General features: G+C 54.0%; 1 protein-coding gene across 1 annotated transcript; it reads right to left on the reverse strand.

Annotated features, from left to right (window-relative positions):
- Nucleotides 1-1,511: 1,511 nt before the first annotated feature.
- On the reverse strand, nucleotides 1,512-20,320 carry ZNF652 (zinc finger protein 652). Its single transcript, XM_066205096.1, has 6 exons — nucleotides 20,009-20,320; nucleotides 11,138-12,219; nucleotides 8,245-8,392; nucleotides 6,952-7,067; nucleotides 5,172-5,316; nucleotides 1,512-4,261 (listed from the first exon to the last, which is right to left on the reverse strand). The coding sequence occupies exons 2-6, from the start codon at nucleotides 12,068-12,070 to the stop codon at nucleotides 3,675-3,677; spliced, it is 1,929 nt and encodes a 642-aa protein (XP_066061193.1). The 5' UTR covers nucleotides 12,071-12,219; nucleotides 20,009-20,320; the 3' UTR covers nucleotides 1,512-3,674.
- Nucleotides 20,321-20,577: the final 257 nt, after the last annotated feature.

The following is a 20,577-nucleotide window of genomic DNA, read 5'->3' on the forward strand; positions in this document are numbered from 1 at the left end:
GAATTTCCTGCATTTTAAACCTGGTTTTCCCGGAATTTCCTGCATTTTAAACCTCGTTTTCCCTGCATTTTAAACCCCAGTTTTCTTTCCCTGAATTTCCTGCATTTTAAACTCCATTTCCCACGAATTTCCTGCATTTTAAACCAAATTTTCTCTGAATTTCCTGCATTTTACCCCAAATTTTCTCTGATTTTTCTGCATTTTACCCCAAATGTTCCCATTTTCCCTCTTTTTTTCTGGACTAAACCCCTCGGAGAGGATCCCACCCTGCCCTCCCAGCGTCTCACATCACGGCCAGAGGGGCATGAGGGGTTGGAATTTTTAATCTTCTTCCACAGAAAGGAAGTTCATAAAATCCTCAGAATGATCCGACACAGAGCAGGAGCTGAAGAGCAGGGAAATAAAAATTTAAAATCCCAAAAAAACTCCCCCCAAAACCCCAAAACCCCATCCCAGAGTCTGGAATTCTTGGAAGAGCAGCCCTGGAAATATCGAGGAGGGGGGAAAACAAATTTAAATTTCGATTTGTGAAAGGTGAAATGTAAATTTTGGGTTTGGTTTGTTTTGTTTTGTTTTTTTTCCCAAAAATCAGATTTTTTCCCAGCTCTGAGCAGGTGGAATTGTGCAGAGAATTCCAGGGAATTGGGAATTCAGGACTGGAGTTTTTCCGGAGAGAATTCCTGGATCCAGGGGGAGAAAATCCAACCGGAGGGATCCCAGCCCTTGGGATGGGGAAATTCCCACGGGAACAGCTCCAGGGTCCCATCCCGGATTTGCCCAAAATTCCCAAATTCTGTCCCTAAAAACCAGCCTGGATTCCTGGGAATTCCAGGAATTTCCTGATCCCGCTGCATTCCCCATTCCCAGAATTCCGGGAATTCCCCGATCCCACTGAATTCCCCCCTCCAGGAATTCCCTAAATCCAGAGATTCATCCCTAAATTACTCAATCCCATGGAAAAACCCACCAAATCCAACCCAAAATCCAAAATTTTGGCTGACTCAGATTTCCCTTCCCCCCCCCTCTTCACTTCCCCTTCCCAAAATTCCCGAATTTCCAGGAGCCCAAATCTCCCATCCCAATAAAATTCCCGTGGATTCATTCCCGACTCCGCGTCCAGCAGGAAAATCCGAGCCCGAGAGACGAGGAGAAAACCGGGAAAAATGGGAATAAAAAACCAACCCAAAGTAACCCCAGAAAAGCTCCAAAAAAATCAGTCAAATCCAGGAATTGGATTTTTGGGGGGATTTTCCCGGAGTTTGGGGGTTTTTTGTTCCCTCTCTTCCCCGAAGCACCTTGGGAATTTGGGAATTTTCCCCAGGAAATCACATTTTGGGGACGGGTGATATAAAACTTTCTCTATTGTACAACAGAGCTGCAGCTACACTGAGGAAAAAGAAAAATTACACCGTTTATGGAAATACAATTATTATTATTATTAATTATTATTATTAATTATCATCATCATCATCGATTTTTTCTTTTTTTTTTGGCTTTTTTTTTTTTTCGTCTCGTTTTGTTTTTAGAAACAGACTCCACTAAATAGGATCTATACAAAAAAAACCCTCTAAAATAATTTCTGTAGTAAAATAAAGACGTGTGTTAGGAGGGAGCTGCACGGCCAGACCCAGCGCGAGACGGACGGGGGCTCTTCCGGGGGGTTTCTTTCCCTGGTTTTTTTCCCATTTTCTGGGGGTTTTTTTGGCTTTTCTGGATGAACGCTCCGAGCTCGAGGGGGGCTGAAATTTTTTTTTTTTTCCATTTTTTGGGGTGTTTTTTTTGGCTTTTTTTGATGAATGCTCTGAGCTTGGAGCGGGCTGAAATTGAATTTTCTTTTTCCTTTTTTTTGGGTTTTTTTTGGCTTTTCTGGATGAACACTCCAAGCTCGAGGGGGGACTGAATTTTTTTTTTTTTTCCATTTTGGTTTTTTTTTTCTGACTTTTTTGGACGAATGCTCCGAGCTCGAGGGGGACTGAAATTCAATTTTTTTTCCTTTTTTTTGGTTTATTTTTCACTTTTCTGGACGAATGCTCTGAGCTCAGGGGGAGCTGAAATTGAAATTTTTTTTTCCTTTTCTTTTCGTACTTCGTTTTTTTTTGGACAAATGCTCCGAGCTGGCAGAAATTATTTTTCCTTTTTTTTTGTTTTGGCTTTTCTTGACGAACACTCCAAACTCGGGGGAGGTGGGGGGGGGACTGAAATTCAATTTTTTTCCTTTTTTTCTTTTTGTTTTTCTGCTTTTCTGGACAAACGCTCCGAGCTCGGGGGGGGGGGGGAAGGGGCTGAAATTCAATTTTTTTCCTTTTTTTCAGTTTTTTCCTTTTCTGGACAAACGCTCCGAGCTCGGGGAGGGAGGGGGGTGCTGAAAGGACTCATTCCGTACGCAGTGCTCATTAATGCTCTGTATTAATTAACTCCCAGCCTGTGTCCCATTAGTACAAAGAGCCCCGGGCCTGTCTCCTCTTTGAGGAGAGCGCCGGGATATAAAAGCCAAGCAAACCTCGACAGCTGAGAGGAAATTAGAAAATCGGGAAAATAAAACTCGCCGGGAAAACGGGAACGGGGGGGGTCAGTCCCGGGGGGGATCCGGGGGGGGATCCGAGGGGGATCCGGGGGGGGGATCCGGGGGGGATCCGGGGGGGGATCCGGGGGGGATCCGGGGGGGATCCGGGGGGGGATCCGGGGGGTTTGGGGCAGAGCTGGGCACAGGAGGAGGAAAGGGGGGTGGGAGGGGGGGTCCCAGTGCTGGAATGGATCCCAGAGGTGGATCCTGGATCCCAGGCCCAGACTGGATCCCAAAGCTGGACCCCGGATCCCAGACCCAGATCGGATCCCAAAGCTGGCCCTGGATCTCCGACTTGGATCCCAGATCTCAAACCTGGGTCCTGGATCCCAAACCCTGATCCCAAAGTGTGCTGGGGGGTAGCAGGAGGGCAGATCCCAGATCCCCACCTGGGCCCCGGATCCCAGGGCTGGATCCCGGATCCCCAACCCAGATCCCAGCCGGTGTCAGTGCCTCCAGCCCAGATCCCAAACCCCGACCCCAAGCACGGCGTGGGGCGGCAGGAGAGCAGATCCCGGATCCCAACCCCGGGATCCCAGGTCCTGGATCCCAGGGGTGTCAGTCAGTGTGGCCGTGCCGGCCTCGTCCGGGGCCCACAGGAAGCTCTCGCTGTGCCTCAGCGGCCAAATCCCATCCCACATCCCCCCAAACCCTGGATCCCATCCCAGACCAGATCCCACAGCTGGATCCCAGCCCCCAGCCCCCAAACCTGGGATCCTGGGCCGTCAGTCAGTGCGGCTGTGCCGGGCCGCCCTTGTCCAGGTGTGTGAGGAACCGACACTGCCGTGGCCGCGCCCGCGGTGCTCCAGCGGCCAAATCCCATCCCAGATCAGATCCCGCCAAATCCTGGATCCCAGCCCCCAGATCCTGGATCCCAGCCCCCAGATCCTGGATCCCAGCCCCCAAATCCTGGGCTCCCAGGTGTCAGTCAGTGCGGCTGTGCCGGGCCGCCCTTGTCCAGGTGTCTCAGGAACCGCCACTGCCGTGGCCGCGCCCGCGGTGCTCCGGCGCCTCCATCCCATCCCAGATCAGATCCCAGATCCCCCCAAATCCTGGATCCCGAAGCTGGATCCCAGCTCCCAGCCCCCAAACCTGGGCTCCCAGGTGTCAGTCAGTGCGGCTGTGCCGGGCCGCCCTTGTCCAGGTGTCTGAGGAAGCCCTCGGCGCCGCCGTGCCCGCGGTGGTTCAGCGGCTCGCTCTTGAACAGCGCCGGCGGCGGCGGCAGGTGCGGCACGGGGGGCACGGGCAGGTGCTGGGCCGGGGCGGGAGGAGGAGGAGGAGGAGGAGGAGGAGGAGGATGGTGGTGGTGGTGGTGCCCGCCGTGGGGGTGATGCCCGTGGGGCACGGGCAGAGCCAGGGGACCGTAGGGGTGCGGGACGGGACGCGGCGGGGCGGGAACAACCGGGCTCAGCCCCAGAGCGGCGGCGGCGGCGGCGGCGGCGGCGGCCGGAGGAGCCGGGCAGGGAGCGGGCAGCATCGCCGGGCCCGCGCCCGCGCTCGTCCCGGTGCCGGCGGCGGGGCTGGTGACGCGGAAACATTTCTCCTTGTGCGCCTTGAGCATGTTGGAGAAGCGGAAGCGCTGGCCGCAGACGTCGCAGGGGTACGGCTTCTCGCCCGTGTGCGTCCGCCGGTGCCGCTTCATGTTGGGCCGGCTGGTGAAGCTCTTGCCGCAGATCTCGCAGATGAACGGCTTCTCCCCTGCTCAGGGCACACGGGGCCAGCGTTGGCTCGTTTGCGGGGGGAAAGGTTTTCCGAGCCCTGGGAGAACGCCTGGGAAAGCGCCCTCGCTCGTGGGAGAACCCTGGGGGAACCCCTGGAACAATCCCCTCATCCCTGGAAAAGTCCCCTCATCCATGGAGAACCCCTGATCCCTGGGAGAATCCCTGGAGAAGTCCCCCAGTTCCTGGGAGAACCCTTGGGAAAGTTCCCTCATCCATGGGAAAACCCTTGGAAAAGTTTCCTTAGCCCTGGGAGAACCTCTGATCCCTGGGAGAACTCCTGGACAAGCCCCCTGATTCCTGGGGGAACCCTTGGGAAAGTTCCCTCACCCCTAGAGAACCCTTGGAAAAGTTGCTGATATCTGGGAGAATCCCTGAGCTCTGGGAGAACCTTTAGGAAAGTTCCCTCGTCCACAGAAAACACTTGGAAAAGTTCCCAGATCCCTGGGAGAACCCCGGGAAAAATCCCTTAACCCCTGGGGAAATCCCCTCATCCATGGAGAACACCTGATCCCCGGGAGAACTCCTGGAAAAGTCTTCTGATCTCTGGGAGGAATCTCCTGATCCCTCGGAAAAGTTCCCTCGTCCATGGAAAACCCCCGGAAAAAATCCCTTCATCCCAGGGGAAATGACCATTGCCTTCGGGAATCAACGGGAGTTTAGGAAATCCTGGCTCAGTTTGGGTTCGGGATCAAACCTCTCCGTCCCCAGGGGCTCCTCCAGACCCCCAAACCCCTCCGGAAATCGCCGCCACGGGGAAATCCCAATTAACCCTTCCAGCCCGCAGAGGGCACGGACCCGAGGCAACGAGAACCCCGCCACGCCCAAATCCCGAGGGAATTCCATAGGAATCCCGCGGGAATCCCGCGGGATTCCCCGGGGGCTCTTACCCGTGTGGGTTTTCATGTGCTCGTCGAAGTACTGCTTCATGTTGAAGTCCTTGCCGCACCACTGGCACATGAACTGCTTGTGCCCGATGTGGATGCTCATGTGCGAGCGCAGCTGGTACTTGTACTGGAACCTCTCGTCGCAGTTCTGCCGGGAAAAATCGGGAATTTCGGGGATTTGGGGGGATTTCCGGGGAGCTGGGAGGGAGCCGCGCGGGGGTTGGGAAGGGCTGGCAGCAGCGCTCTCCCCTTTTTGGGTTTTGTAGTTTGAGAGAGGAGGGGTTGAGGTGATTTGTTTGAGGGACGGAGGGTTGGGAAAGGTGGAATTGGGGGGGAAAAGGTGGAATTGGGGGGGAAAAGGTGGAATTGGGGGGGAAAAGGTGGAATTGGGGGAAAAGGGGGAATTGGGGGGAAAACGGGGAATTGGGGGGAAAAGGGGGAATTGGGGGGAAAAGGGGGAATTGGGGGGGAAAGGTGGAATTGGGGGGGAAAAGGTGGAATTGGGGGGGAAAAGGGGGAATTGGGGGGGAAAAGGGGGAATTGGGGGAAAAGGTGGAATTGGGGGGGAAAAGGTGGAATTGGGGGGGAAAAGGTGGAATTGGGGGGGAAAAGGTGGAATGGGGGGGGAAAAGGTGGAATTGGGGGAAAAGGTGGAATTGGGGGGGAAAAGGTGGAATTGGGGGGGAAAAGGTGGAATTGGGGGGGAAAAGGTGGAATGGGGGGGGAAAAGGGGGAATTGGGGGAAAAGGTGGAATTGGGGGGGAAAAGGTGGAATTGGGGGAAAAGGGGGAATTGGGGGGAAAACGGGGAATTGGGGGGAAAAGGGGGAATTGGGGGGGAAAAGGGGGAATTGGGGGAAAAGGTGGAATTGGGGGGGGAAAAGGCGGAATTCTGTGGGAAAAGCCTGTCAGGGCCGGCGTTATTCCCGGAGAAAAGGGTTTCTGTGGGACTGGAGCTGCCTGGTGTCTCTCCACTAGAGGACTCTGCCTCCCTCCAAACCGCTCCTGACAGCCCTTCCCGGCCCTTTGAGGGAATTTCTTGCCCTGGAATTCTCATTCCCAAGCCTGCCCCACCGTCGTGGTTGCCTCTCCATGGATTTAACCCTCTCAGATCCCTCCAGAGATCCCCGAGATCTGGGATCACTGATTGCTGATTCCCCCAGAGGGAGAATTCCCAAACTTGGATGAACTGCCCCTCGTTCTCAGCCCATCCCAGGCCATTCCCAGGGATTTATCCCAGGGATTTAACCCCCTCAGTCCCTCCAGAGATCCAGAGGAGGGATCTGTGCTGGGCTCACCCATCGGTGATTCCTCCAAGTGAAGAATTCCCAAAATTTGATAAATCTGCCCTTAATTCCCAGGCCATTCCCGCTATCCCAGGAGCATTCCCAGGGATTTATCCCAGGGATTTGACCCCCTCAGTCCCTCCAGAAATCCAGAGGAGGGATCTGTGCTGGGCTCACCCATCGGCGATTCCTCCACACGAAAAATTCCCAAAATTCGATAAAACCGCTCCTCACTCGCAGCCCATCCCAGGCCATTCCCGCTATCCCAGGAGCGTTCCCAGGGATTTTTCCCAGGGATTTGACCCCCTCAGTCCCTCCAGAAATCCAGAGGAGGGATCTGTGCTGGGCTCACCCATGGGCGATTCCTCCACACGAAAAATTCCCAAAATTCGATAAAACCGCCCCGCACTCGCAGCCCATCCCAGGCCATTCCCGCTATCCCAGGAGCGTTCCCAGGGATTTTTCCCAGGGATTTCTCCCCAGGAGCAGCAGCCTCACCTCGCAGCGGAAGGGCTTCTCCCCCGAGTGCTGCAGGGAGTGCACCTTGAGGGACATGCTGCGCTTGAAGGACTTGCCGCACGTCTCGCAGGTGAAGGGCATGTCCTTGGTGTGGGCTGCGGTGAAAAAATCATAATGAGTAATTAATAAATGATGAATTATAACTAATAAATCAATATTTGGGGGGGTCACAGAGGGGAAGTGCAGGGAAGACGGGGCTCGGGGGAAACATTCCCAAGGAAATTCCAGTTTTCCCTGACTATTTCAATTTGCCCCGATCATTTTACTTCTCCCTGACTATTTCCATCTCCCCTCTTTGGGATTTCCCTGATTACTGCATCTCTCCCTGACTATTCCAGACTTCTCCGGACTCTTTTAACTTCCCCTGACCATTTCAATTTTCCCCGTTTCGGATCCTCCCGATTACTTTCTTTTCCCTGACTTTTTTAACTTTCCCTACTTCAATTTTCCCTATTTTAACTTTCCCTGACCATTTCAAATTTCCCTGGCTACTTAAACTTCCCCTGACTAATTCAGATTTCCTGATTTTAACTTTCCCTGATGATTTTAACTTTCCCTGACTATTCCAATTTTCCCTGACTATTTCAAATTTCCCCATTCCAATTTTCCCTATTTCAAATTTCCCTGACTACTTAAACTTTCCCAGACTATTTCAGATTTCCCTATTTTAACTCGCCCTATTTTACTTTTGCTTGACTAATTCAGATTTCCTTATTTTAACTTTCCCTGATGATTTTAACTTTCCCTGATGATTTAAACTTTCCCTGGCTCTTTCACTTTTCCCTGGCTATTTTAACTTCCCCTGACTATTTCAGATTTCCTGATTTTAACTTTCCCTGACGATTTCAACTTTCCCTATTTCACTTTTCCCCATTTCAATTTCCCCCATTCCAATTTTCCTTGGCTCTTTCACTTTCCCCTGACTACTTTAACTTCCCTTGACTAATTCAGATTTCCTGATTTTAACTTTCCCTGACGATTTTAGCTTTCCCTATTTCACTTTTCCCCATTTCAATTTCCCCCATTCCAATTTTCCTTGGCTCTTTCACTTTCCCCTGACTACTTTAACTTCCCTTGACTATTTCAGATTTCCTGATTTTAACTTTCCCTGACGATTTTAGCTTTCCCTATTTCACTTTTCCCTGGCTATTTCGATTTCCCCCATTCCCATTTTCCCTGGCTCTTTCACTTTTCCCCGGCTGTTCCAACCGCCCCTATCCCACAGCCCCCGGGGCTTTTGGATCCCCAGCAGCCACTCACTCACTCACTCACCAACCATGTGTTTGCGCACGTGGGCCATGGTGTAGAACTTCTTCTCGCAGATCTCGCAGGAGAATTTCTTCTCGGCGTAGCCGTGCACGATCTTGATGTGCTCGTGCAGGGACCAGAGCTTCTTGAAGGATTTGTTGCAGGACACGCACTGGGGTGGGCACAGAGCAGGATTTGGGGTCAGGGAGGGGGATTAAACGAGGAACAGGAGGCTCCAAACGGTGAAAAAGGGAATGCGGGCTTTGGGGATTACACCTGAGGGGAGCACAAAGGGAGGCAGCACAGGTGGGCTGGTGTCTCCCGATCCCCAAAATCCAACAGTGCAGGGACACCTCCAGAGGTGCCAGGGCTGCTGGGCTGGGAGGATCCAGCCCCTCGGGGAGGGACGATCCAAACCCTTGGAGAGGGAAGATCCAAACCCTTGGAGAGAGAAGGATCCAAACCCTTGGAGAGAGAAGGATCCAAACCCTCAGAGTGGGAAGGATCCAGACCCTTGGAATGAAAAAATCCAAACTCTTGGAGTGCGAAAATCCAAACCCTCGGAAAGGGAAGGATCCAAACCCTTGGAGAGGGAAGATCCAAACCCTTGGAGAGAGAAGATCCAAACCCATGGAATGAAAAAATCCAAACCCTTGGAGATGGAAAATCCAAACCCTTGGAGAGAGAAGGATCCAAACCCTTGGAGAGGGAAGGATCCAAACCCTTGGAGAGAGAAGGATCCAAACCCTTGGAAAGGGAAGGATCCAAACCCTTGGAGAGGGAAGGATCCAAACCCTTGGAGAGGGAAGGATCCAAACCCTTGGAGAGGGAAGATCCAAACCCTTGGAGAGAAAAGGATCCAAACCCTTGGAGAGGGAAGATTCAAACCCTTGGAGAGGGAAGATCCAAACCCTTGGAGAGGGAAGGATCCAAACCCTTGGAGAGGGAAGGATCCAAACCCTTGGAGAGGGAAGATCCAAACCCTTGGAGAGGGAAGGATCCAAACCCTTGATGCAGAAAGAATCCAAACACTCAGAGTGGGAAAATCCAAACTCCTGGAGAGGGAAGAACCCAAGAGAGCTGGAGGAGGCCGACACCATCAAATTCCCAAAGGCCCATCCAGCCCCTCCTGGCCCCCAAAGTCCAGGTATGGCTGGGCCAGGTTCTCCATCTCAATGGATCTCCATGGAAAGCAGCTCCCATCCCGCTGGATCTCCATGGAAAGTTCCCATCCCAATGGATCTCCATGGAAAGTTCTCATCCCACTGGATCTCCATGGAAAGCAGTTCCCATCCCGCTGGATCTCCATGGAAAGCAGCTCCCATCCCGCTGGATCTCCATGGAAAGTTCCCATCCCAATGGATCTCCACGGAAAGTTCCCATCTCACTGGATCTCCATGGAAAACAGTTCCCATCCCGCTGGATCTCCACGGAAAGCAGCTCCTGGAGCATCAGCTCCTCCTGCTGTGCTCTCTTCATTCATTAATCCATTCATTCATTCATTAAAGGTCCCACTGGCGGTCCCACGCGACACTGGAATGGGAGAATTCCTGCCCAAAACTCCCGCGGAACTTCCTGTGCAGGAAATCAGGAGGAGTTCAGGGTTTCAGCTCTTCCCCAAACCTCGGTGTCCGATGTGGGAATTGCAGCTGGAAATCCCGGAGCGTGAGGGAACCGAATCATCATCTTCACCTCAGAGGGCACAGGGAGGAATTGTTCCTCGTTTTGGGGGTTTTTTGGGATATTTGGGGCTTTGGGCTCCATCAATTCTCAGCCTTTCCCCATCGGTGCTGATTAATTAACGAATTAACTAATTCTGCTCCTTTGGGCTGTTCCTCCTCTGCTTCCACGGGGCTGGAATCTCGGCAGGTTTGGGAATTCCGAGGCTCTGCCCCCACGGAACCTGCTGGGAATTCCCCTCTTGGGAAAAGGGGGAAAAATAAAGATTCCCAGAGAATGGAGAAATTCCTAATTCCTGAGAAGAAAACTAAAAATTCCTAGAGAAAGACGAAATTCCTAAGAAGAATTTCCTAAAGAAGTCCCAGGGAATGATCCCAAATCCTTGGATTCACAGCTCAATGAGCCCTTGGAGGGGGGTCAAGCCTGCAACTTGAATTAAGAATTCAGTAATTAAGGATTAATTAACGACACTGAGAGGAACCACACGGAGCCCAAGGTGACGACAGAAATCCAGGAAGGTGCCGATTGTGACGGGAGGAAAAAGCAGGAATCACCTGGAAAAACGGATTTGTTCCACCCCTGGGATGAAAAGCTGGGAGGAGCCAGCCTTGATTTCCATCTGGAATTCCAGAACGGGATAAAGCAGAGCCTGGCTCAGCACCCGGGCTGCTCGCCTCTCCGGGAATCTCGCAGATTTCCCGTTCCAGGGAACTCCTGGGATTCTGCTTCCCCCTGGAAACCTCACCTGGCCACGCTGCGCGACCGGGAATCCTAAACTCAGCGGCTGCTCAGGAGGATTTACCACAAAACTTCTGAGTTTTGGGGACCACTTCCTCCAGATTCCGACCCTGCCAAAGGAGCTCGGTGTTCCCAACTCACGGTTTCCTCCTCAGAGCAGCCGAGCACTCCTTGCCCTGCCATTCCCTCTTTTGAGGAGATCCCAAAACGGGATAAAAGCAGCGCCTGGGGCTGTAAAAAGAGATTTTTTGCCCCCCGTGTGAAACATCCACCAGCCGGATCCAGGGCACACCAGGAGGATCCAACTCACAGTTTCCTCCTCAGAGCAGCCGAGCACTCCTTGCCCTGCCATTCCCTCTTTTGAGGAGATCCCCAAACGGGATAAAGCAGCGCCTGGGGCCGTAAAACACCGGATTATTTACGTTTTCCCCCCGTGCAGCATCCCCAGCGCCCCGGGAGGTGCGGGAGGCAGGGGCCGAAGCAGGCGGGCAGCACCTACCTGGATGTTCTTCTCGCAGTCCGTCTGCTGGTGGAGGGACAGCTCGCTCTCCAGCACGAACTTCTTGCCGCACTTGTCGCAGATCTGCATGCGCCTGTGGGTGACGTTCATGTGCTTCTCCAGGTACCAGCGCGTGTTGAACACCCTGGGGCACTTCTCGCAGGTCAGGGTCTCCTTCTCCTCGCACTTGGCTTTCTGCACGGCCGCCTTGGGCTCTTTCGGAGCCGTTTTCTTCTTCCTCTTGGGGGGCTCGGCGCTTTTCCTGCGGGGCCGGGCGGGCCGGGGCGCCGGGGAGGCGGCGGCGGCGGCGGCGGCGGAGGCGGCTCTCCTGCTCCTCCTCTGGCCCACGCGAACCTTCTCCACCGCCCTCTTCTCCTTTTTCTTCTGCCTCTCGTTCTCCTCGTAGTCGTTGCTGTCCTCCGTGGCGTCCTCCCCGCTGTCCTCACCTTCCTCCTCGTCGTCGTCGTCGTCGTCCTCGCTGCTGCTCTTAAGGACGGCGGTCTCTTTGGATTGGGAGGGCACGCCCTTCTCCCCTTTGGACACATTTAAGGTTTGGTTGTTAAGGTTTACCTCCACGATAATCTGCTCCCTTTTGTAAGTCACTTCGTCTTCCTCCTCCTCCTCCTCCTCCTCCTCCTCGTCGTCGTCCTCCTCCTCGGAGTCGTCCGAGTTCTCCCTGTCTTCTTTCACAGCCCGGACCTCTCCCGCAGCTCTGCCCTCCCTGAAGAAGGGAGGAGGCTGCTGCTGCTCCTCCCTGTCGTGGAGGTGCCCTTTGCCCGCTTTGCTGTCCACCAGCACCGAGAAGGGGCTCCCCGACTCCCTCTTGTACACCTTGGCGGACAGATCCAGCTCCTGGCTGCCGCTGAAGAAGGCAGGCGGCCCCTCCTGCGCCATGCCGGCCCCGGGGGGCTCCCCCTTGGCTGCCTGGCTCATCTGGGGGGGCTCATGGGGCTCCCTCCGTGCCGGGGGGGCCGCTCCGGCCCGGCGCCTCTTCCATGGGAGCCCGGCGGGGGCGCGGGGAGGTGCTGGCGGGGCTCAGGGTCGGGATCTCCGGCAGCAGGAGCAGCCCTCGAGCATTTTATCTGCAACAGAGAGCACGGCACAGAGGGTCAGGAGAAGGAGCTGGCGCTGGGATGGGGGAATCGGGGCTGGGATGGGGGAATCATCACTGGAACTGGGAAATCAGGGCTGGGATTGGGAAATCGGGGCTGGGATCAGGAAATAATCACTGGAATCAAGAAATCAGGGCTGGGATTGGGAAATCGGGGCTGGGATCAGGAAATAATCACTGGAATCAAGAAATCAGGGCTGGGATTGGGAAATCATCACTGGAAGAGGGAAATCAGGGCTGGAATCAAGAAATCAGCACTGGAATTGGGAAATCATCACTGGGATTGGGAAATCAGCGCCGGAATAGGGAAATAACCACTGGGATCAAGAAATCATCACTGGAATAGGGAAACCAGGGCTGGAATCAAGAAATTACTGCTGGAATTGGGGAATCAGCGCTGGGATTGGGAAATCATTGCTGGAATCGGGAAATCATCCCTGGAATCGGGAAATCATCCCTGGAATCCGGGCGGGCTCGGGGTTTGTGGGGCTGGGGAAAGCCCCGGGGGTGTTTTTTCCAGGAGGAGCTGGGGGTGGGAGGGCTTGGGAAAGGCAGGGACAAACAGCGGGGAGCAGGAGAATTCCCAGGGAATTCCCAGGAAAACCACCCGAGGGACGCTCTCCAGCCACCAGACATCACCACAGCCATTTCTCCTGGATTTTTTTGGGAGCACTGACAAACATCAGGGATCAGGTCTGGCAGCAGATTCCCAAGGAGCGGAAACCCAGGAAGCCAAGGAGGGTTCTGAGCAGCGCCTGAGGAATTCCAGCAGGAATTCCAGCAGGAATTCTGGCCTTGCAGCACCGCACCAGACCCGGGAAGATCCCGGATTTTGAGGGGTTTGAGGAATTCTTCCTTTGAATTCTCCCTCTCCCTTCCCCCAGCTCCTCAATCCCCACCAGATCGTTTTGCCCCATCCACTTTTTCCAAGCTGGAATTTGCCCGGGACGCTGCCACTTCCTCCTGCAGGAAACGCCACGTGGATCCCTCGTGGACACAAAGCAATCAATCCCTCACAGTTCTTTTTGTTTTTCTTTGGTTTTTTTCCACAGGGAAAATTCCACTTTGGGAGCTGGGGATGGTTTTGGGCTGATCCCATCAGGAACGCCCTGGGAATTCCTGAGCTAAACCTGGAGCTAAACCTGGCACTGGAGGGTGCAGGGAAGGAGAAACAAGGATGGAGATATCCCAGACGGGGACGGGAAGGGAAACCAAATCCCACCCAGGGACATCCCAGAGTTCTCCTGGGACACCTGCAGGGATGGAGCAGCCACAGCTTCCCTGGAATTCCTTCCCAATATCCCAGCCAACCCTCCTCTCTTCCTGACGTTCCTGCATTATCATTAGAATTTCCCCACCTTCGGAGTGAGTTTTAACTTCAGGACAGGAGCTGAACCAACCGACCTGCATAATTAATTATTATTAGCAATTAAGAGAATCTTCGTGTGAGAATCCCGGAATTCCATCCCAATATCCCCGCCAACCCTCCTCTCTTCCAGAGATTCCTGTGTGATCATTTCAGTTCAAGCAATTGAATTTTAACTGAATCAACCATCAGGAATTATCCAGGAGCTCAGAAAATTCCCTGTTCCACGCCGAAAATACCTGATGATGATGATAATGATAATAATAATTATTGTTATTATTATTATTATTATTTCCTCATCACATTAAGCATCTCTAGGAAGCCGCAGGAGGAAACGAGGAATTCCACCAGGAAAGCACAAAACTCGCCAGGAAAAGGAAAACTTTTCACCTTTTCTCCCCCCATTTACCCAACGGCAAAAAAACCCCCCCAACAAATTCCTGCCAATATTTTTCACCTGAGCTCGCTGAAGGGATAGCAGGTGTATAAAACAAATAAATAAACTTCTTTTTTTATCAACAGGCACCAGCTGAACTCAAGGCCGCGGAGGAGTTTGCTGTGAATTCTCGGAGCGCTCCGCTCCGCAGCGGCGGCGGACGCTGCGGCTTCGAACCTTTCGCCGCCACCCTCGGGGGACCCACAACTTTCAAAACCATTCTTTAAATAAATAAATAAAAAGCAAAGCCCTCCTCGGCCGTTTAGCGCCTCGGGAAAAAGCGCCTCAAAAACGCTCATGAAAACGCTTTCCCCCTCCCGACACCTTTCAAATTTCTAATCCCCAAGCGGCGTCTGGGTATTTTTAATCCCCAAAACACCCAAACTTTGCTTTTCGCCGCTTTAAAGGCGAATTTCATTTTATCGAGGCCGATTTTTTTTTTTTTTTCCACAGAACAAATTGCAGCCACGCTGCCGAAGGAGAGATGCGAGCCCCGATTAAGATGTAAAAAGGAAACCAGAGTTTCAAAGCGATTTTTGATGCTTATCAAGCCCCAAAGCTGGGGAATATGTGCACAGGGGAAGCCGAGCAACCAGAGGTTTGCAAAGTCTCCGAGATGAGAAGAAAAAGAGCACAATTCGCAGAGAGAGGAGCGGGTGGAGGAAGCCGGTGAGGGTGTGGGGGCAACCTCACCCCGAGCTCCTGAAGAAAAACCGCAATTTTGGGGGTTCTCGGCACTAAAAATAGAGATCGGGGCTGGGCTGGGGAGGCCTCGGCCCGGCCGGGGTGGGGCTCGGGGCAGCCCGAAGGAAAAGGTGGGGAAAACCGAGGGAAAAGTGGGGAAAACCGAGGGGAAAAATGGGAAAAACTGAGGGGAAAGTGGGGGAAAACCGAGGGGAAAAATGGGAAAAACTGAGGGGAAAGTGGGGGAAAACCGAGGGGAAAGTGGGGAAAAACTGAGGGGAAAGTGGGGAAAAACCATGGGGAAAAATGGGAAAAACTGAGGGGAAAGTGGGGAAAAACCGAGGGGAAAGTGGGGAAAAACTGAGGGGAAAGTGGGGAAAAACCATGGGGAAAAATGGGAAAAACTGAGGGGAAAGTGGGGAAAAACCGAGGGGAAAAATGGGAAAAACTGAGGGGAAAGTGGGGAAAAACCGAGGGGAAAAATGGGAAAAACTGAGGGGAAAGTGGGGAAAAACTGAGGGAAAAAATGGGAAAAACTGAGGGGAAAGTGGGGGAAAACTGAGGGGAAAAATGGGAAAAACTGAGGGGAAAGTGGGGGAAAACCGAGGGGAAAAATGGGAAAAACTGAGGGGAAAAATGGGAAAAACTGAGGGGAAAGTGGGGAAAAACTGAGGGGAAAAATGGGAAAAACTGAGGGGAAAGTGGGGGAAAACCGAGGGGAAAAATGGGAAAAACCGAGGGGAAAAATGGGAAAAACTGAGGGGAAAGTGGGGAAAACTGAGGGGAAAAATGGGAAAAACTGAGGGGAAAGTGGGGAAAACCGAGGGGAAAAACTGGGAAAAACAGGATTTCAGGAGAAGGTGAGGATGTGAGGGAAACAGGAGTGGAGGAAAAACTGAGGGTGTGAGGAAAAGCCGAGGGTTCCGGGAAAAGCCGAGGGTTTCGGGAAAAGCCGAGGGTTTCGGGAAAAGCCGAGGGTTTCGGGAAAAGCCGAGGGTTTCGGGAGAAGCCGAGGGTTTCGGGAGAAGCCGAGGGTTTCGGGAAAAGCCGAGGGTTTCGGGAAAAGCCGAGGGTTTTGGGAGAAGCCGAGGGTTCCGGGAGAAGCCGAGGGTTTCGGGAAAAGCCGAGGGTTTCGGGAAAAGCCGAGGGTTTCGGGAAAAGCCGAGGGTTTCGGGAGAAGCCGAGGGTTTCGGGAAAAGCCGAGGGTTTCGGGAGAAGCCGAGGGTTCCGGGAGAAGCCGAGGGTTTCGGGAAAAGCCGAGGGTTTCGGGAGAAGCCGAGGGTTTCGGGAGAAGCCGAGGGTTTCGGGAAAAGCCGAGGGTTTCGGGAAAAGCCGAGGGTTTCGGGAAAAGCTGAGGGTGTGAGGAAAAGCCGAGGGTTTCGGGAGAAGCCGAGGGTTTCAGGAAAAGCCGAGGGTTCCGGGAAAAGCCGAGGGTTTCGGGAGAAGCCGAGGGTTTCGGGAAAAGCCGAGGGTTCCGGGAGAAGCCGAGGGTTCCGGGAAAAGCCGAGGGTTTCGGGAAGTTTTCCCACTCAAACTCCAGAATCCCCAGGTCACGTGAACTCTGGAGAGAGAAGCAGCGAGGAGAAACCACAGATCGCACCGGGAAAACACCAAGTAAGGGCTGAAATGACATTTCTGGGGTGTCCTGGGTGGGAATTTGGACTCGACCCTTGAGGGTCCCTTTATCAGGAGATCCCACAGTTCCACAAACACCTCAATAAATCCCCAAGACTGCAATAAAAAAAGCCTCAATAAACTCTCCCAGCTGGAAGCTGCAACAGGCCCAGCCATCCCCACACAGTGGGAAAACACGTCGGAGGGGAATTGTTTCAATTATTTCTCTCCGGGGAATTATTTCAATTATTTCGCTCAGCCCCTCCCCAATCCCTTCTTCCTTTAGGTGCTAAAGAAACACCTTGAAAATCTGTTTTAAAGTGGGGAAGTTTTATCTCCCAGAGCACATCCCGGCGCTTTTTGCATTCCCATGGGAAGCGCAGGAGCTGCCTGAGCCCATGGAAATGCAAAAGAATTGTCCAAATAGGTGTCAAAAGTCCTTTTTTGCCTTTAAAACCTCTTCTTTTTCACCCCTCTCTGCTGACGTGCCTTGAAGAAAATGAAAGATTTTTAATCAGATTTTATTTCAATTTAAACATCACCGACCCCGAGGTCCAGGAACGGCGGAAGTCCCAAAAAAAGGGAAATGTCTCATCAAGATCTCCTGCCCAAAATTAGCATTTTTCCCCCCGGAGGTGCCTCAGTGTCCTTGGAAATGCAGAGAGGGAAATGAAGTGTGAATATCCTGCCCCAAAGCCACCCTGGAATTCCCACCTGGGCATTCCAGGAACAAAAAAAATCTCCATTTCAGCAAGAATCGGGTAAAAAATAAGGAATTTTTTATGCCCGGCCTCTTAAATGAGACTTTTGCAATGGGGAAAATGAGCTTTCCCTGGTGTTTTTACCTCAATTTTTTGGGATTTCCTTCCAAAATCCCACAAAAACACCCCTGAGAACTCCGGGTTTGGATCTTTTAGCGGGATTTTGGCGGCTGAATTCCCAAATTCTCCTCAGGGCTGATGGACAAACAGCACCAGGAGCTTTCCCTGGTGTCTTTACCTCGATTTTTTGGGGATTTCCCTCCAAAATCCCCTAAAACTCCCCCTGGAGGGTTCCAGTTTCCCACCTCCCCGTGGGAATTCCCGGATTTTCCTGGCTCAGCCCCGAGGTTGTCACCAGGTGTGACCCAAATTCCAGCGGGTGTTGCCGGAGCTCCTCGTGCCCGTCCCAAACCTGCCCCCGGTGTCTCCACAATTCCTGATTTATCTCCGGGGGAAAAAAAAAAATCCCAATTCCAGCAGGAAAAAAAAAAATCCCATTTCTAAGGAGAAAAAAAAAAAAGGAAAAACCAACATTTTCAGCGGGAAAAAAATCCCAATTCCAGGGGGAAAAAAATCCGATTTCTGGGGGGAAAAATCCCATTTCCAAGGAGGAAAAAAAAACATTTCCAGGGGGAAAAAAATCCCATTTCTAGGGAAAAAAAAATTCCATTTCCAGGGGGGGAAAACCCCATACTTTTTATTTCTCTTTACTTTCTTTTTTTTTTTTCTTAATTTTTTTTTTGGTGGAACCAGGAATAAATTGAATTAAATTTTTGAATTCATTTTCTTTTTCTCTCTCCTGAGATCTGCAGAGGAGAAATAGGTCAGGGAGGAGTTTTGCAAGGCTCTGAAATCCATCCCTGGGCACGTCCCTGCTGCTCCTGTTTACTCCAAAAATCCAGCCCAGGTGTTCCCACACGGAATCTCCTCCTCTGAGCACCGGAAAAGGTACTCGGGTGGACAAAAACTTCCCATTTTTTGGCGTAAAACCCCCGAATTCCGTCACTCTGGCAAAGAAAAAAAGCAAAACAACCCAATATATTTTATTTTTGGGGTGATTTAGCCCCAATTTCCACCCTTCCTACAGTGAGATTTCCTCTGAAACCCATCAGAAAACGTCAACTTTTCACTGAAACCCATCAGAAAACATCAATTTCCCCACAAAACACCAGTGAAAGGTGCCCCCTGCATCATTATCAGATAATAAAGTCAATTAAACCCTTCACAACTCACAGGAATCTCCAAGGATGAAACCTCCTCTGAGTTCAGGCTCAGATCAATATTCCAAAGGATATTAATAAATAATCCCCACAGACCACCCAAGTCCTCACTCCTGCAGCTCTGAGCCTCCCCACGCAGGAAATAAAAATGAAAAATAAAATTAAAAACCTTTAACCCCCCGCGACCGCTTCGCCGGAAACGTAAGAATTAAAAGGAAAACTTAATGAATTTGCACTCTTCTTTCAGGCAGCCTCTGCGAAAAGCTCTGAGAATTGCCGTCAGTTTGCCACCACATCTGGAATTCCAGCGCTGGAATTCCAGGGACGGATGGGGATTGCAGGAGATGGAAGAAAATCCACAGAATCCCTCTGGACTGCAGGAGACGGAAGAAAATCCCCCCAAATGAAAATCCACAAAAAGCAGGTGAGAAACGCACCTGGCCCACAGGTGAGGGAGGTAAAAACCAGGAAATTTTGGGGTTTTTTTATCAGAGCTGATAAACTCCAGGGAGATGAGCAGATATCACACACACAAACCCCCTTTTTTAAAATCCCACAACCCGCTCAAAACCACCCCCGCCAAAAAAAATCCCAAGTTTTTAAGGCAGCGAGAGAGAGAAAGAGAAGAGCAAAACTTCCAGCTGGGAACAGCCCAGGTGCTTCCCCAAACTCTCCTCCATCCCGTGCACCAAACCGAGCCGGGAGGATTTTAAATCCTCATTTCTCACAGCCCTGTGCCCTCCGGGGCTGCTCCCTGCGGTCATTTCCACCACAATTAAAGGGTTTGGTGTCGTCTTGGGTTAAATCCGGGAGATGCGCTGGCCTCGGGGCTTCCCCTGCACCGGGACACGCAAACGCTGAGGGGAAGGCGCTCAAAAATCACACCCCAAAATCCCCAAAATCCCCAAAATCCCAACCCCGGGCTGCGCGCAGAGGGAAGGGGGAAACACCTGGAGGAAAAGGCTGAGAGATAGAAATAATCCCGATTTTACACCCAGAGCACCAAGAGGAACAGGGACAGGGCCACGCTCCGGACCCCAATCCGAACCCCAACCCTGCGGGAACGTTGTCTGTGCTCCGGACCCCAACGCAGCTCCGGGAACTCACCTGCCCTCGGCCAGGCAGGTGACACAGGGCCGGGGAGGGGACACTGAGCCCCCGGAGGCCGGGCACGACCTCCAAGCCCGGAACCCCATGGGAAGGAATCCCCCGATCCCGGTGCAGCTCCCGGACCCTCGGCAGGACCTGGAGCCCGGGCAGAGCCCCCCGACCCCGGGCACAGCCTCTAACCCCATGGGAACCCCCCCCGAGCCCGGGCAGTGCCCCGGAGCCCGGGGCAACCCCCCGATCCCCGCTCAAGTCCCCCGAGCCCGGGCAGTGCCCCGGAGCCCGGGCAGAGCCCTCCGGTGCCCGCGAGAGTCCCCGGACCGAGCCCCCGCGGCCCCATCCCCGGCCCTCCTCCTCCTCCCCCCCGCCCTCGTCCCCGGTGTTTCCGCCGGGGTTCCCCCGGTGTCCCCGCCGCTCCCCGGGCCGTGCCCCGCTCCCCCCGCCGCCCACCGCCGGGCCGGGCCTAGCGCTGCTCGGCGGCGCCGCCAGGCCCGCAGGGGAAGGAAGGGAAGGCAAGGAAAGGGAAGGTTGGGAAAGGGTCTCGGCGGCCGCAGCGGAGGCCCCGCACTCACCCCGGCCGGTGCCCTCGGGGCCGCCCCCGCCGCCGTCCATGCCGGGCGGCGCGGGGAGGAGGAGGAGGAGGGGGCGCGGGCGGGCGCGGCGGCGGGCGGAGGGCGGAGGGCAGGGCGGCCGGGGCCCTCCTCCTCCTCCCCCGAGCGCTCCTTCCCTGCCGGGGCCGCGGCCGCTCCGCTCGGGCCCCGCGCTCCTCCGGCCGCCGCCGGTGCCTCCGCTCGCGGCCCTCGGGCGCTGCCGCCGCGGGCGGGCGGACGCGGCTCCCGCTGCCCCTGGGCCGCCGCCGCAGCGCTACGTGGCCGCCGCCGCCGGTCCTCGCGGGGGCGCGCGCGCGCGGGGTTCGGTGAGGGAACGCGGGGGAGCGGGGGGGGGGATGGCGGGGGCGCGCCCCCGTGCCCGGAGCGCTGCGCGGCGGGAGCGCGCGCGCGCGGGTGATGGTGGTTGTGGGAAAGGGGGGGAAGGGGGGGGAGCGCGCCCGCCCGGCGGGAGCGCGCGCGCGGGATGAGGCCGCGGCTGGAGGGTTTGAAGGAAGGAGGAGGGGGCGGGTGTGCGAGCGTGTAAGTGCGCG

This window comes from Chamaea fasciata, unplaced genomic scaffold (assembly GCF_029207755.1).
Source record: "Chamaea fasciata isolate MVZ Bird 193981 ecotype frontalis unplaced genomic scaffold, bChaFas1.0.hap1 SCAF_27, whole genome shotgun sequence".
NCBI lineage: Eukaryota > Metazoa > Chordata > Aves > Passeriformes > Sylviidae > Chamaea > Chamaea fasciata.